The 16,703-nt window shown below is 45.2% G+C and overlaps 1 protein-coding gene across 1 annotated transcript in view; it reads left to right on the top strand.

Annotated features, from left to right (window-relative positions):
* Positions 1-1,123, top strand: part of PPP1R21 (protein phosphatase 1 regulatory subunit 21) — a 102,492-nt gene extending 101,369 nt beyond the window's left edge. The window contains exon 21 of the mRNA XM_075064418.1: positions 503-1,123. Within this exon, the coding sequence (XP_074920519.1) occupies positions 503-532 (30 nt within the window). The 3' untranslated portion in view covers positions 533-1,123. The remainder of the gene's footprint in view (positions 1-502) is intronic.
* Positions 1,124-16,703: the final 15,580 nt, after the last annotated feature.

The raw sequence follows: 16,703 nt of genomic DNA, 5'->3' as shown, positions 1-16,703 counted from the left end.
CCCTCCTGCCCCTCTGTCGGAGTGCCAGCAAGAAGGAACTGAGGGAGTGGAGGGTCGGCGGGCCCCTTTATAGGGCGCCGTAGTGGTACCACTCCAGGGAGTGCCTGGGCCGACCCTACAGACGCTGCTAGGGGAAAACCTTCCGGCTGGCGTGCACATCGCGCACACACACTTGCTTGGAATGGACATGAACAACACATCTCGAAGAACAGTTACTAAAAGGTGGGTAACCGTATTTTTTATGACTATGAAAGCTGTAATCCATTCTTCCCTCAGTTATAACAAGTGAAATGGGAATTTATACAGTATACACAAGATTGTAAATACAGAAGTTTTCTTTTTTTTATTTTGAAATTTAATGACTTTTTTTCCTCCTATGCTGCATTTTCTTTTGTAATTTTTTTTCCTGTATAGGCATCAGATTTTCTCTTGTTTGTGGTTCGGGCAAGTTTATTTTTATATGAATTATTTTCTCCCGTGCATTGTTTATTTTTCACTACAGGGAAATTCCAGAAAGAACAAAAGTCGATAGTTTACATCCACTCAACTGTCTTTCAGATGTTGCTCCTGCTACACAGAATTGCAGATGCTGAAAATTCAGTGTCACCCTCTTGGCTAGTTCTTAAAAGGAAAGAGGTGGATTTGGCCTAGTAATAAATCATTTGGTGCTGTATATGAATCTGACACATATAGAACTTGTAATCAGTAAAACAGACACAATTTAATGTTGGTAGTTAAAACAAAGAATTTTCAGTCCATGGGTAACTTTCGTCGGAATTCCCTTAAGTTATTTTTACTGTACACTTTTTGAAATTAGATTTTAATGTAATCTAAGATTATGTATATTTTCAAATTCAAGTATGGGTTAAACCTGGTATCCATATGGTAGTGTGTTTCTGGATAAAATGTTTAAACAGCCAACATTCATACATTCCATTCTTTGCTGTTCTTAAAAAAAAAAAAAAAAAAAGTCTCCAGATTCATTTGAAAATATAACGTTTTTGGCCATGCAAGCCGTGTGTTTTGTGTACATTTATTGTTTCCTCCTGCTCTCAGATCTTCTGAAGTAGTTGGGATGGTTGCTTAGGGAAGCTGATGTCAATAAAATCGAATTTAAAGTGAACTGGGTCAGTCTTGTTTGGGGTATATGCAATATTGGAAACTTCAGTTTCTCATACTTGGGGGCTTGGGTTTTGAACTTAAGAGGACAAGTAGCTCAATCAAGAAATGCTCATGAAACTGCATTAAAGACTTGTTGGGGAATTTTGTTTGTATTTTAAAATGTGCTGATATAAAAATTTGCTCATAAAATCTAGAGCAAAAAGTGAGCATAAAATGTTGAAAAGGAAGAAAGACATTTTTTGTATAGTCCTGTGTCTCAGCACACAGGGTAGGCTGATCTACTACTCTCTAGAAGTTATTAATTCATAGATGACTTAAACACTGAATTTGTAAGGCAGTTAAAACATTTTATGGTATTATGAAGACATTTCCCTAATGGACTGACTTTTAAAAAATACCTGTTTTATACTTGTTTACTCATAATTGTAATTTATTTAGGAAGCCTGTAAATCTCTCTCTCTCTCATAAGATTTTCAGCACAATCTAATACCATAGGTAGAGGTGAGCATGAAACGATTTTCCCGTCCCTTACCTATTTTCACGAGTTGGCATTGAGATGAAGCTGACACCTTTTGATAAATGAGAGGCCAGCCACATCCTAGAACAACCCAGTTGTTAGTGCATTCACATGGGCAGGGGAAGACCTGGATTCAAGTTTCTGCTCCAAATCAGGCACAGCAAGGATTTGGACCTGGGTCTCCCACATCCCAGATGAGTTCCCAACCCACCAGGCAGCTGGCTATTTTGGAATGTGGTTGATCTCTATACTCCTGGAGCTTTTCCAGTTTGAATAAACATTGAGCCAGAGAAAGTGACACTGACTGTCTAGCTCAGTGATTATGGCTCCCAGTTGGCAAGTGGGAGAATCGGGTTCAAGTCCCTCCTCTAATGAATATTTATTTATGCCAAGTGGAACAGGAAAGATTGAGACCTCAAAACCCAGAATAGCAATGAACTGTTTTGATGAATTGGCATTTCCCAGTGAAAAAACATTGTCAAATTCCTGACCAGTTCTAACCCCAGCATAGTGTCTGACAAAAATCAGAGTTGCTAAATGTTTTACATTGAACTTCTATTCCATAATGGATAATATGACACTTATCTGTCCTAAATGCAAGATTCACTCTGTAATGTTAGCCAAGTCAATGTGTATTCTGAGTCTATAATAATAATAATAAAAAAATCCAAGTCACAAATTTAATATTGCTGAGGTGCCTTTTTTGAGTGTACTTGTCTAGACTGTGTACTGCCTCTTACCAGCAGCTGTTTTAAGAATAGCAAAGTCCTCAGGGACAAGCACATAGGAAGAGCTATGTTCCATCAAGATTACTTCTAAAAATACAATGTTGTCTTGGTTCTGAATTGTTCCTCCTTTTCTGTTGTAAATAGAGTAGAACTGAGAGGCAACATATGCTTCTCTTCTCCTCCCTTGAAGTGATCTGTACAGGAGGCTTCTGTCTTGCAGTGAGACACACCTTAGTTGTCATGTTTTGGATCTCCAAATCAAATTATTAAATTTATGTTTTATGCTGTTTACTATCACTCACATGTTTAATGGAGGTTTCACACATAGTCACACTCAAACATCCTTTCTACTTTCTTTAAACTTTGTGAAAAGATCCTTTGAACGTTCCTTAGCTTAATCTCTGCCAGAAGGTGGTGATTTTGGAAAGTTTAATCAAAAAGTGCATTGAAGATTGAGGTTAATAAAAAACTGCTTTCACATTATTAAAAAGCCACCCAAACTTTTTATTTGTGATCTAATAATCTTAGTGACAAAGGCATATTCTTGTCACCTCTATTTAATTGCTGTAATACACTCTCTGGGGTGACAACTTTGAAACTGGAGTTAATGCTGGATATGGCAGCCAGTGCAATAAGCAGAGTTTCATGCCAGGAGCATGTTCCATTCTTCTTAGAGTGCTTGCTCATGTCCATTACATTGTAGGTGTGTGTGCTTGCCTCATGCATCGGTGCTGGAAGTTTTTCCACTGGCTCTTCCCTCCCTTAGTTCCTTCTTACCACCAGTGATGGTGCTGGAATGTCTCCTTGCCTTGGCAAGCTTTCCTTCTCAACTGTCTAGTTGTGATTTTCTGTATGTCGGTCTTAGAAAGTTTTGTATAGTTTAGTAGTTCCCTTAGTGCATAAGTTAGAAATTTTAGTCCCCTATGGAACTTAGCCTAGGGATGGGGTATGCCCCAGTCCCCGGGCTTCAAGCCTTGTGATGCTTCAAAAAATGTATGCCAGTCAGTGATCCCCATCAAAGCTGCCTGAAGTGTTTGGGGGAGACCCATGTGAGCAATAAGTCTCGCATTTGTAAAAGTTTCAAGCCACAAACCATAAAGGAGCAGGGCATTCAACTTAGTGTTCCTTGTGGAGTTGGCCCTCACATCGGCCTCAGAGCTGGCTAGATCAGACTCTGCTCCAAGCACCGAGGCATCGGTCCACTGCACGCTGCCGGCACTGGCCTCTGACTGGTGCCAATCCCCATCCCTGGTACCAGCTAAAAAGCAAAGAAAGGCTGGGAGAGGGCATTATCCTGTGTCCCATAAAAAGAAGGAGAGAGCCAGAGGAGAGCAAAGACCCACATGGGGCAGCTCCTCCCCTCCGGACAGTAGCCAGGCTCCAGCACCTGTTGAGCTGTCACGCCCCATTCGGCATCTGCCCAGGAAGCGGCAGAGGCATGTGGCACCTGGCTGTGCCATCCACACTAGAGGCCTGTCAGGCTGCTAAGGACATATTGTCCCTTCTGTTGCCCCCAATGCTGGCTAGCGAGGTGCCCCATTCAAGAGGTAAACCCGCCCTGGGACCTTTTCAGTAGTCCCCATCGGTAAGGCACAACTCTCCAGTGCAGGGGATGTCCCACCAGCACCCGCCTGAGCACTGCCACCATATCCCAGATACAGGTTGGCTTACCTGTCAGAGTGCCTGGCATTGTTCTTCACACCCTAGGCAGCATTCCTCAGGATCCCAGCACCGATTGCCAGCTGTCTGGTGCAGACCTTTGGAGGCGCATCACCAATCCCCAGAATCCTGTCATCGGTCCCCGGAGCGTTTGAGTCGATCCCCAAATTTGGGGTACCGCTCTAGACGGTAAAGGTGCCTGTTTCCAGTTTGCCCCTATCGATCCCCATGGGCATGTTGATGTTCTCTTGAGCCAAGACTTCGATTCTCTCGCTCCTGGTCCACAGAACAGCACCACTCTCAAAGCATGAGACGTCGATTTGCTAGGATACCGCCGCCAATCCACTGAACACTGCTGCCAGTCCCGGGAGGTGCGGCAGCGAGAGCAGTCTTCCAGGTACATGTCACAGGTAGAGACCCCTGGAGAGAAAGAGGTGACGGGAACGGGGTAGGTAGGCAGCTTTGGTACCAGCCTGGTCTCCCAGATGAGTCTCTCCCTCGTCAGGCTCAGAGAGGAGGAAGATCTGCCTACAGGCCAAGGCCATCCACCAGAGGCATTGACATTCCCATCGGGACCTCCAGTGGTTGCATGGCACCAGGGCCAATGGCTGCCTCCCTGACAGCTATGGAGTCCTGCGGGGTTCCCCAACCATTGGAGGGGCACTAATAACTCTCAGGGGCATCTGAGAAATGGCAACAGTCTCCCGCCTGTCCCCAGACTCAGAAGCGGAGTCAGAGCAAGGTCCCCAGGGTCAGTCAGCCTCGGCTGAGGCTCCCCTGGCAGAGGCTATGAAGTAGGCAGATGTACCATTACTCGGCTTCTCATCCTCTTCACCTGATGAGGCAATAGCGGGACCTTCCCACATGGTTCCCCAGGACAATGTAAAGGCTCACCAGGATCTTCTAAAGAGGGTGGCATCTAACCTGCAGTTGGTGGCAGAGGAGTTAGCAGAACCCTCAGACTCCATGGTTGATGATTTAAGCATAGCAGCCCCCTCCAAGGTGGCATTACCAGTCCACGAGGGAGTGTAAAGCTGATCGATGCCTTGTGGTAAACTCCCTCCTTCCTGCCCCCCAACTCCAAGTGGGCAGAGAGGAAGTATTTCGTCCCTGCTAAGGGATTTGAATACCTATATACACTCCAGCTCCAAGCTCACTGATGGTATTAGCAGCCAATTAGCACAATAGACAGGACCAGCTGGGATTGACGCCTAAGAATAAGGAGGCGAAGAGGCTCAATCTCTTTGTCAAAAATTTATTCTATGGCAAGCCTCCAGTTAAGAGTGGCCAACTATCAAGCCCTACTTGGCTGTTACGATTTTAACATTTGGCAGTCCATCGTCAAGGTTGCGGACTCACTACCAGAGGAGCCCAGGAAGGAGTTCCTGGCTATTCTGGATGAGGGCAGAGCTATGGCCAGGATGCGGCAGAGGCATGTGGCCTGGACCATAGCTTCAGCCATTTCTATGAGGCACCTTTTTGCAGTCTGGCCTGTTGGTGGAGGTTCAGCAGTCCAGCTAGGACCTGCCCTTTGATGGCCTGGCCCTGTTCACAGAACAGACACAAGTTGCATGGCCTGAAAAACTCTAGGGCTACCTCGCGCTTGTTGGATCTTTACATGCCAGCACCCATGAGAAAGTGGTTCAAGCCATAGCAGTCCCACAGGTTTGGGGGCCATTTCCGAATAGAGCCCTTCCGCAGAAAGGGCAAGGGCTCAAGCACGGCAAGGCCAACAGCTGGTCCCCTCAGCTCACTCAAGCTCTACCCTCAACCAACCAGGTAATAAGCAGGCATTTTGAGGGTGTGCTTGAGGGTGACCTTCCAACGTGTGTCTTGGATCAAGCGCCCTTGCTTTTTTCCAATTGCTTGTCTCCCTCCCTTTCTCCCTGCCTGGGCCTCTATAACATCGGACCAGTGAGTCCTCAGCACAATACAGAGGGGTATACCCTCCAGTTTATTTCTGTCCCCTCTCCCTCTCCATCCTTTTTCAGGGACCCTTCTCATGAGCATTCTGCTCACTCAAGAGGTGCAGGGCCTTCTGTGGATGGGAGCCGTGGAGGAAGCCTCTGCCTCCTGAAGGGGACAGAGTTTACTCCTGCTATTTTTTGATCTACGCCCATCTCAAGCCTGCTGAGCCTTAGCAAGTATCTCAAGAAGTTGAAGTTCCACGTGTCTCCTGGCCTCTCATCATTCCTCCCTGATCTGGGAGCCTGGTCCTCTGCTGCGACTGACAGATGCAGCTTATTTTCACATATCATCGTTGCATGAACACAGAATTTCCTGCATTTTGTAGTTGTGGGACTCCCGCTAACCAATATCGCAGTGCCTCCAATTTTTTGCCTAGCAACAGTGCAAAAGGGTGTTTCACGAAGTGCATGTCGGTGGTGGCGGCTTTACTTAGACAATTGGGGGGTAATCCAGTGGTCCCTGCCCACAGTATGGGATTTGGGGAGCAGATTACACGACAGGTGGGGTGCCAATTAATTTCTTTATTAAAGGAAAAAAGGAAGTGGTGGAATTTACAATGAAATACAATGGGATGGGGTGTTATGGGTGTTTACATATAGACAGTGAATGGGGGGGGTTCTCTTATTGAAACAGTGTAGGGAGTTCTAACATGGGGTACAGTAAGGGGGTTCACACAATGGGGATCAGTGCAGTCCAATAAGCAACTCAACTTAATATAGGAACAACCTAGATGCAGTGTGGAATGCAAAATGTAGCCAAAAAAAATGGCAAAGTAAAATGGTAGCTCTATATAAAAGTCCAACAATCTCAGATAGTAATGTATCAAGTGGTTTAATACGTATGTATACATCACCATGTTAACACATGGCATCTAATTGCAAATACAAAAGTATTACTCGAGTACAAATTGGAGGCAAACTCATGGGGTGTATACCGTTGCACCATCAGTAAAATGCATCAAATAAGTTTCATATGTAACAATTTCTAGATACAGAATGGTATATAGACAAATGAAAAAATTATATGACTTAATTTGAAGAGGGTGTGATTAGAATAATCTGGCAACAGTGTACTTAAAGGCTGGGCTCAGATACAGGATGGGAGAGGGAAGGAATGATCAGTGGTAACTGATGAGAGAGAGTGCAGCTGCAAGCAGCGGAGAGACTCGAAGCCTACGGGTGAAAGCCCAGAGCAGTCCCAGGAGCCTGGGCTGGATGTACGGGAGACAAGAGCAGCTGGAGCGCACTTAAGGGAGTCTGGGAGCAGCAAGAGGGGAGGGCGCTGAACGTGCAAGCGATGAGAAGGCACGTGAGATGGGGGAGACGGCTGAGGGAAGAAACAGGTTGCAGCAGCGGAGAGCACTTCAGGGAAGTTGCGGAGCAGCGGGGTGAAGACAAACGGAGCAGTGTGATGGTGATCTTCAGTAGGGGAGGGGCAGTGGAGAAGCGGGACACGAACACAGGGTAATACAGGGAGGAGCAGAGAAGTGTAAAGAAGGACTATAGGGAGGTTTAAGCAACAGCAGACACCAAAAAAAAAAAAAAAAAAAAGAAAGAAGCGGCAAAGTGGTTTGGGAAGTTACACGGGGAGAAGCAGCAAGGGGTTTGGAGTTCGGAGGGTGGATGCAGACGCGGGGGGGAAAGCAGCAAAAGAGTTGGGAAGTTTGGGGAGAGTGCAGATACGGGGGGAAAAAGCAGAAGGGCTACAACAGGAGACACAGAGAAGTACACAGAGGGGAGATTGGAGCGGGGAAAACAGACACGGGAAAGTTCGGGGAGAGATCGGACAGTGGGAAGACGAATTCAAACAGCAAAAGCTTATCTATAGTCTAACTTAATCAAATTTATATAAAATGACAAGCAGCTTATACAAAGTAACAAACAGGTACAGAATACACCAGGCAATGGCTTTTTAAATCTATCTTAACCAACGACTAGGCAAAACAACATATCACAATTCTAAGCAAAACTATAACACAGCAACTATACAGAGCAACAAACAGCAAACTATAACAAGGCAGGTGAAACTTACAAGCGCTACAATCTTAGCAAACTATGATTTATTATAACTAAAAAGCAAAACCTATGGTGCCCTTCATGCTATGGGGAAGTCACAGAGGGCAGAGTGGTATGTGCCCAGGATACAGCTCCCAAGGCAGCCCCCAGGAAGCCAAGGGATGGTGGCTGCAGCAGTGGATACGGCTGAAAGCAGTGAGCCCCGAAGCAAAGCCCACAGGAGCAGACTTAAGCGGCGGCACAACTTTATTTTTAGCGGCAAAGCGCCGCGAAGTTTAAGAGGTTTTAAGACACAGACCAAGGTTTAGCTTGAGTCTGTGTGCTGGGGAAACAGAGCCAGCAGCTAAATATAAAATAAAAGTATAGAAAGTTTCACAGAGGGATTCTTACCAGTCCCCAAGGCAGCAGCAAAGGCAGAAGCAGCAACAACATCAGACAGAAGCAAGGAGGGCGCTCTGTATGGTCTCGATAATCAGGAGGCTCTCAGGCAGCAATTTGTTCTTCGTGGGTGGGGGGTTTAAAAACGGGGGTACGCTCAAAAATAAAACGAGAGCGAGAAAGGACCCCCCAGAACCCCTGGCTGATCAGACCAGGCATGTTTCAAAAATGCCTGTTTTTAAAGGCAAACTCAGGCAGTTTCCCGCCCAGTAATCCAGATAGGCTCCCTCTGTCACGGGGAAGAGACACAGGGAAAAACTGCAGGTGAGCACAGAGACGTGCCTGGACAGAGTCCTGAACAATAGGTGTGATTTACACTCAGGACTGAAAAGCATCTGAAGCCTATGACTCATGCCCAGGATCTCAAAAACACATTAGGTCTTGCAGCTCTGGACATTGCCTACCCTACACCAAGCCCAGGTTTAACAAGGTGATAACAGGACCAACCCTTTGAACAGGGCAGTGGTCCCACTTAGCACGCAGTACAAGTTGTATGACATGTGAGACTCAGGCTGCGTCCCCTCCAGATGTAGCTGGCGTCAGTCTACTCCCCGGCCAGACATCACCTAGACAAGGTCATCACGATACCACCGCTCATACTTGCTTCCCTACAGTGGTAGTCCAGTCCGATTCTGGTGTTGGAAGGTGTACCATTCGTGAGCCCGCAACTCACGGTCTCCCTGATTTCAGATGTGGGACAACCTCAGTTGCTGTGGACTCAGGGGTTATGGTCTTGAGAGGAGCTCACGTTACATATAAACATCAGGGAGCTCAGAGTCATCTATCTGACTTGTGGTGTCTTCCTTCCCCCAACTGTCCAATTGGGTGGTGCAGGTGTTGACGGACAACACGACCTCTATGTTCAACAGGCGGGGGGAGCTCTCTTGTTGGCTCTGTGCAAGGAGGCCTTCCATCTATGAGGCCTCTGCATTCAGCATGCAATCCACCTGGAAGCCTCACACCTCTCCAGTGTCTGGAACATGCTGGCGGATCGCCTCAGCAGGTCCTTCTTCTCTCTCAAAATGTGGTCCTTTCACTTAGAGGTTGTCAGAATGCTCTTCCAAAAGTGGGGTGCTCTCAAGTGGACCTGTTCTCCACCAGACAGAACAGAAAGTGTCATCAGTTCTGCTCTCTGCAAGACCTTGATAGAGGCTCACTTTCCAGTGGCTTTCTCCTGTCGTGGTCAAGAGACCTGATGTATGCCTTCCTGCCAATTCCACTCATCAACAAAGTCCTCTCAAAAATCAAGAAGGACAAGGCACGGCTCATTATGATCACCCCAGCATTGGTTTGGCATGTTCATGGACCTGGCCATAGCAGCACTGTGGGCACTTCCCGCTGGGTGTCGGAGTGGAGTGTCTCTGACGCAGTCATCTCTGCAGTCCATCCTGGATTACCTGCTTCACTTAAAGCTCCAGGGCCTCATCTTCTCTTCAATCAAAGTGCACCTGGCAGCCATATCAGCCTTCCATCCTCGCATCCAGGGTAAATCAATATCCTCGCATGAGGTGATGATCAGGTTCCTGAAGTCCTTGAAAGACTCTTTCCATTGATCCGGGACCCAGTTCCCCAATGGGAGCTCAACCTGGTCCTCTCCAGGCCTATGGCTTCTTGTTCCATTTCTCACCTTCGTGGAAGGTTGCATTCCTTGTAGCTATTACCTTGCAAGACATGTCTCCAAGATTAAAGACCTTACTTTGGAACCGCCCCCCCCCCCCTACACAATATTCTACAAGGACAAGGTCCAGCTGTGGCCCCATCAGGCCTTTCTGCGAAAGGTGGTGTCACCCTTCCATGACAAGTAGGATATCTTCCTCACGGTGTTCTGTCCAAAGCCTCACACGACCAATGAAGAGAGGTGGCTGCACACTCTAGATGTCAGGTGCGCCCTGGTTTTCTACCTGGAGCGCACCAAGCCCTTTCACAGATCGGCTCAGCTCTTTATCACAATAGCTGACAGGATGAAGAGCCTTCTGGTGTCCCCTCAGAGGATTTCAAATTGGATAACCACTTTAGAATCATAGATGATTCTATCCTATCACAAGCCATTGGGCATATTTATCACTAATAGTCAAAGACCAATTAATTGCCCAAATTAGGCTATCCCATTATATCATCCCTTCCATAAACATATCAAGCTTAGTCTTGAAGCCAGATATGTCTTTTGCCCCTACTACTCTCATTGGAAGGCTGTTCCAGAACTTCAATCCTCTGATGGTTAGAAACCTTCATCCAATTTCAATTCTAAACTTCCTAGTGTCCAGTTTATATCCATTTGTTCTTGTGTCCACATTGGTACTGAGCTTAAGTAATTCCTCTCCCTCCCTGGATTTTTATTCCTCTGATATATTTAGAGAGAACAATCTTATCTCCCCTCAGCCTTCTTTTGATTAGGCTAAACAAGCCAAGCTCTTTGAGTCTCCTTTCATAAGACAGGTTTTCCATTCCACGGATCATGCTAGTAGCCTTTCTCTGAACCTGTTCCAGTTTGAACTCATCCTTAAACATGGGAGACCAGAACTGCAAACAGTATTCCAGATGAGGTCTCACCAGTGCCTTGTATAACAGTACTAACACCTCCTTTTCTACTGGCAATACCTCGCCTGATGCATCCCAAGACTGCATTGCCTTTTTTCACAGCCATATCACATTGGCGGCTCATAGTCATCCTGTGATCAACCAATACTCCGAGGTTGTTCTCCTCTGTTACTTCCAACTGATGCCTCCCCAGCTCTATAACAGTAGTTTTTGTTATTAATCCCTAAATGCATGACCTTGAACTTTTCAATATTAAATTTCATCCTAATACTATTACTCCAGTTTACAAGGTCATCCAGATCTTCCTGTATGATATCCTGGTCCTTCTCTGTATTGCAATACCTCCCAGCTTTGGTCATCTGCAGACTTTATTAGCACATTCCCGCTTTTTGTGCCAAGATCAGTAATAAAAAGATTGGTCCCAAAACCAATCCTGAGGAACTCCACTAGTAACCTCCTTCCAGCCTGACAGTTCACCTTTCAGTACGACGTATTGTAGTCTCCCCTTGAACCAGTTCCTTATCCACTTTTCAGTTTTCATATTGATCCCCATCTTTTCCAATTTAGCTAATAATTCCCCATGGAACCATATCAAATGCATTACTGAAATTGAGGTAAATTAGATCCACTGCATTTCCTTGTCTAAAAAATCTGTTACCTTCTCAAAGAATGAGATCAGGTGTTTGGCACGATCTACCTGTAAAACCATGTTGTATTTTTTCCCAATTACCATTGACCTCGATGTCCCTTGACTACTTTTTCCTTCAAAATTTTTTCCAAGACCTTGCATACTAAGATGTCAAACCTACAGGCCTGTAGTTGTCTGGATCACTTTTTCCCCCTTTCTTAAAGATAGGAACTGTTAGCAATTCTCCAGTCATACAGTACAACCCCTGAGTTTCCAGATTCATTAAAAATTCTTGCTAATAGGCTTGCAATTTCATGTGCTAGTTCCTTAATATTCTTGGGTGAAGATTATCTGGCCCCCTGATTTCATCTCATTAAGCTGTTCAAGTTTGGCTTCTACCTCGGATGTGGTAATATCTGCCTCCATATCCTCATTCCTATTTTCATCCTACCATTATCCCTAAGCTCCTCATTATCCTCAGTAAAGACTGAGGCAAAGTATTTGGTTAGATATTGGTTAGATTATCCTAACCTCCACTCCATCCTCAGTGTTTAGCAGTCCCACTTCTTTCTTTGTTTTCTTATTTATATGGCATAGAACCTTTTACTGTTGGTTTTAATTCCCTTTGCAAGGGAAAACTCTACCATGGCTTTGGCCTTTCTAACTTTATCCCTACATGTTCTGACCTCAATAAGGTAGCTTTCCTTGCTGATCACTCCTATCTTCCATTCTTTGTAGGCTTTCTGCTTTTTCTTAATAACTTCTCTGGATGCTTGCTCATCCAGTTTGGTCTACAATTCCTGCCTATGAATTTTTTCACCTTCTTGGGATGCAGACTTCTGATAGTTTCTGCAACTTGACCTTGAAGTAATTCCAGGCTTCCTCCACCTTTAGATCCCAAGTTCTTCAGTCCAATCCACTCCCTAACTGATTTCTTAATTTTTTAAAGTTAGACCTTTTGAAATCAAAAACCCTAGTCACAGATATTATTTTTGTTTATCGTTCCATTTAGTTTAAACTGAATTAGCCTCATTATCGCTCGAACCAAGGTTGTCCCTACAACACATCTTCTATGAGGTCCTCACTACTCACAAAACCAAATCTAAAATGGCATCCCTCTTGTTGGTTCAACAACTACTTGGTGAAGGAATCCATCAGCTATCGCCTCTAGGAAAATCTGAGTCCTATTATTACTACCAGCACTTGTCCTCCAGTCTATATCTGGGAAGTTAAAGTCTCCCATGATCACACAATTCCCTTAGTATTTACTTAAATTAAAAACAGATCCCAGCAGTCTATAGCACACCCAAGCACTATCTCTGGGGAGGCAACGTGGTCTCCAGTACACACGTTCTTGACGCATTATGCCATCATCCAGCAAGTCAGAGACGATGCTGGCTTTGGCAGAACTGTATTGCAATCGACACATCAATGAACTCCCACCTGCCTCCAGTGGTACTGCTCTTGGAGACATCTACAATGGGAACGGACATGAGCAAGCACTTGAAGAAAAGATAGTTACCTTTCATAACTGTTGTTCTTCAAGATGTGTTGCTCATGTCCATACATGACCCACCCTCCTTCCCATCTGTTGGAGTTCTGGCAAGAAGAAACTGAGGTAGGCCGGAGCCAGCAGCATCTCTTATACTGGCACATATGCACACCACACCAGAGGGCCCCAAAGCTGGTCCCTATGGATACCACTGAGAGAAAATTTCTGGCACCAGTGCATGTGGCAAACACGCACACCTACAATCAGTGAAACTAAGCCAGTACACCATGCTGGACTGAACCGTCTATCTGGCAGTGATTTAAAAGGGCCTAGGGCTCCAGCCGTTGCAGGGAGCTCAGCCCTTTAAATACTGCCAGAAGCTCTGGCTCCCAGGTTGGACAGGGATTTAAAGGGCTCGGAGCACCGGGCCCTCGGAGAGCCCCAGGTCCTTTAAAGCATCACCTGAGCCCCACTTCCACAGCTGCGGCTGCGTTTTAAAGGGCATGGCTCCCCCCAGCAGCCGGAGCCTCTGGGCCTTAATCCCCGCCCGACCCTGCTGCCCTGAGCCCTGGGGCTCCCAGCTGCCTCTGCAGCTGGTAAGCTCTGGGGTGCTTTAAAGGCCCTGCCCCTGCTCAGAACTCCGGTTGGTACCAATAAGTCCTTTAAAGTTACTTTCACCTCTGCCTACAATGGAATGGAAATGAGCAACACATCTCAAAAGAACAACAGTTACAAACGGTAAGTATTTTATCTGTCCAGGATCTTTGCTGTCTTCCAGTGGTTTGGGACCCACTTACCTGAGAGCCAGCTCCCTGTGCCATAGTGTATTAGCTTGTCTCTTGAGGTGCTTGGGCTGAAATTGCCCCTCTCTCTCTCAATAGGAGGGAGCTGCTGGCATGGTCTTTCTACCAAGTTTCCTTAACACTGGAATGCTGCTCCTATCAATCTGTCAGAGTTTGGATTTATTATCCTGCTAGATATGCTACAAGCCCATCTCATGGTGTGGGGAAGGGATAACGGGTAGGGGTGGGTAGTTAATGTATGTATTCATGCTGGTGAACATTTAACTGCAAGAAGAACTAGGGGAGAGATGAAGTGTCCTTAAAAAATCATCTCCTTCTGACAGGATTTCAATTACTTTTTGATTCCTATTCTGTTGGAAAGTGTTCAGTCATTTTCATAAAGCAAGGAGTTGAGGGAGGCAATAAAAGGTACATGATTTTTCACTTTTTTGGAAAGAAATCCACTTCATTGCTGATACAGCAGTTATATTTCATTAGTAATGGACCTAAGCTGCAAAAATCAGCTGTGGATCTTGAACATCTCAAGCTTTGGCAGTGTTGAGATATGAGATTGGGGTTTTGGCTCACCTCTGCTCCATAAAGTTTAGGTTTGTATGCAGTAACATTCCATCATACAAGCGGAAATGGTATGGTTACCTGCTTAGTTATGTTCTGGAAGGTGTTTTTCTGAGAAGCAATGGATCTGCATCATATATCCCATTCCCTCAAACCCTTAAAATCATGGCAAAGCTAAGATACAGGTCTCTCCACATACCAGGTGATGTCTGGACTTCGATTATAAGAAGCCCTGACGCTGCCTCTTAAGAAAACTATTGTCTTTATTCTACTGGGCTGCCTCCAACTCTATGAATATGCAGCCTGGCAAAGGAATCTGGTTGAGTGAATTAAATGCTAAGCATACAATCAAAATCAGGAGTGGTCTGAGTGTTGCACAAAGGAATAGCTGGATGGTAGAATGGAACTGTGAATGAGATTGTAGCACTTATGCTTCAGTGCAGAAAAATAGAAGGTTATTTTCCATCTTAGAAAGAAATGTTTTAAGATGGGCAGGCAAATTTTGAGCTCTCAAGCCTTGCATGTTTTCAGGAAAATATTCCACGTGATTCCCAGATTGCCATAAACTGGCAACAGAGTCATGAGTGAGCTAGGCTCCACAATATAAGAATAGCAAAAATGTTTTGGGGAGTGGTATTCCAAGGACTAGGTCCAGGGCTGGGGTTTGATATGATAAAGAGGTTATATAAGCCAGATGTAAAGTTCTGGAAGGTGTAATAGAGCCATAAAGCAGAGCAAGGGGTACACAGTGTGTGTTATAGCATCCTACTCAGATGCTGACCTTAGCGTTCATAAACTGAGAGCTAACATGAAACTCCAAGCTTACTACCAGCTTGGATCTGTTCTCGCTGCCACCAATCAGGATTTTTCAGGGCTCCTGATCGGCCCCAAGTCGCCCCAACTTATCCCTGGGGGACCCCCAAGACCCCGAGCCCCTGGGTCTCCTATCTGATCCCCAGCTTCCCCCTCTCCCTGGGTTAGCCTGAGCGATGCCGTACTATTCTCCTTGAATACAACCAGAGAGGGCAATCTACCTCCCCCCCACCGAGGCTATGCATTCAAACCTAGTCACGCTAACACAAAGAGATTTTCCCCCCCCTTCGTTCCGTAGCCGTAAAACTAGAGAAAAAACAAAACCTCCAAGCAAGTCTTAAAAAGAAAACTTTATATAAAAAAGAAAGAAAATACATATAAACTAAACACTGCATTAAGAGAATCAATACAGGGATATTGCTTATAAGAAAATAGGAATAAACAGTCTGATTCAAAAAATAGCCAATTTAAACCAGTCCAGCACAGCACACATGTAAATACAAAACAAAGCATATAACAGCCTATTGCTTTGCTACCTTTGTACTCACAACCGGTAGTAGAAAGGTAGAAAGGAGATTGGAGATAGAATAAAAAGCCTGTTTCCATAGCCGAAAGAAACCAAAAACAGGACAGAGAGTTAAAGCCAAACCCCTTTCCTTGCTTTTTAAACATCCGGTTTCTGATTTGGTTCCTCTGGTCAGGTGTTTTGGATTCCCTTTGCAGTACAAGAAACCTTAACCCTTAGCTATCTATTTATGACAGGACTAGGTCCAGGCTGTGGGTTTGATATGATAAAGAGGTTATATAAGCCAGATGTAAGTTCTTGGAGGTGTAATAGAGCCATAAAGCAGAGCAAGGGGTACAGTGTATGAGAATGATTACATAAAGCAGAAATGCTAGCAGTTGTTCAGTGTTTTAAAATGCACTGAGTACTCTTTCTTGGTGACTACACGGGACGGAGACAAAGCCAAGTGTTGATTGAATTTGGGATTGAGAAGCTGTGGGTAACCAGTGGAGATAGCTGCACAGAATAAAAGATCCGAACTATACTAACACATGCATCCGTATTTAGCAGCCCTCACTCACCATTTGAACATCTCAAACAGTGGACTTCAAAAAGTAAAATAACTGTCTAATGTGTAATTCAACACTTGTATTTCCACAGTGCTATGCTAATACATGGTTGAAGGGAATCTCAGTCTTTGAACAGACTTAGAGCAGAGGGTTTAAAATCCTGGTATACTTCTGGAAAATTACTGGGCAAACATAAAGCACAGTCAGTCTGTGCATAGTATTGGGAAAGAAATGATTAGGGAACAGAAATAGTTTTTACATTAATTTATTTCAGAACAGTGGTCCCAAACTTTTTCCATCGCATGCCCTGTAACTGTAATGGAATCTGTCCAACCCAACCCCACCCGACCCCC

The sequence above is a fragment of the Chelonoidis abingdonii genome, chromosome 3 (genome assembly GCF_003597395.2).
Source record: "Chelonoidis abingdonii isolate Lonesome George chromosome 3, CheloAbing_2.0, whole genome shotgun sequence".
NCBI lineage: Eukaryota > Metazoa > Chordata > Testudines > Testudinidae > Chelonoidis > Chelonoidis abingdonii.
Note: the sequence above shows the minus strand (reverse complement) of the source record. Positions and strands in the feature narration are given on the sequence as shown.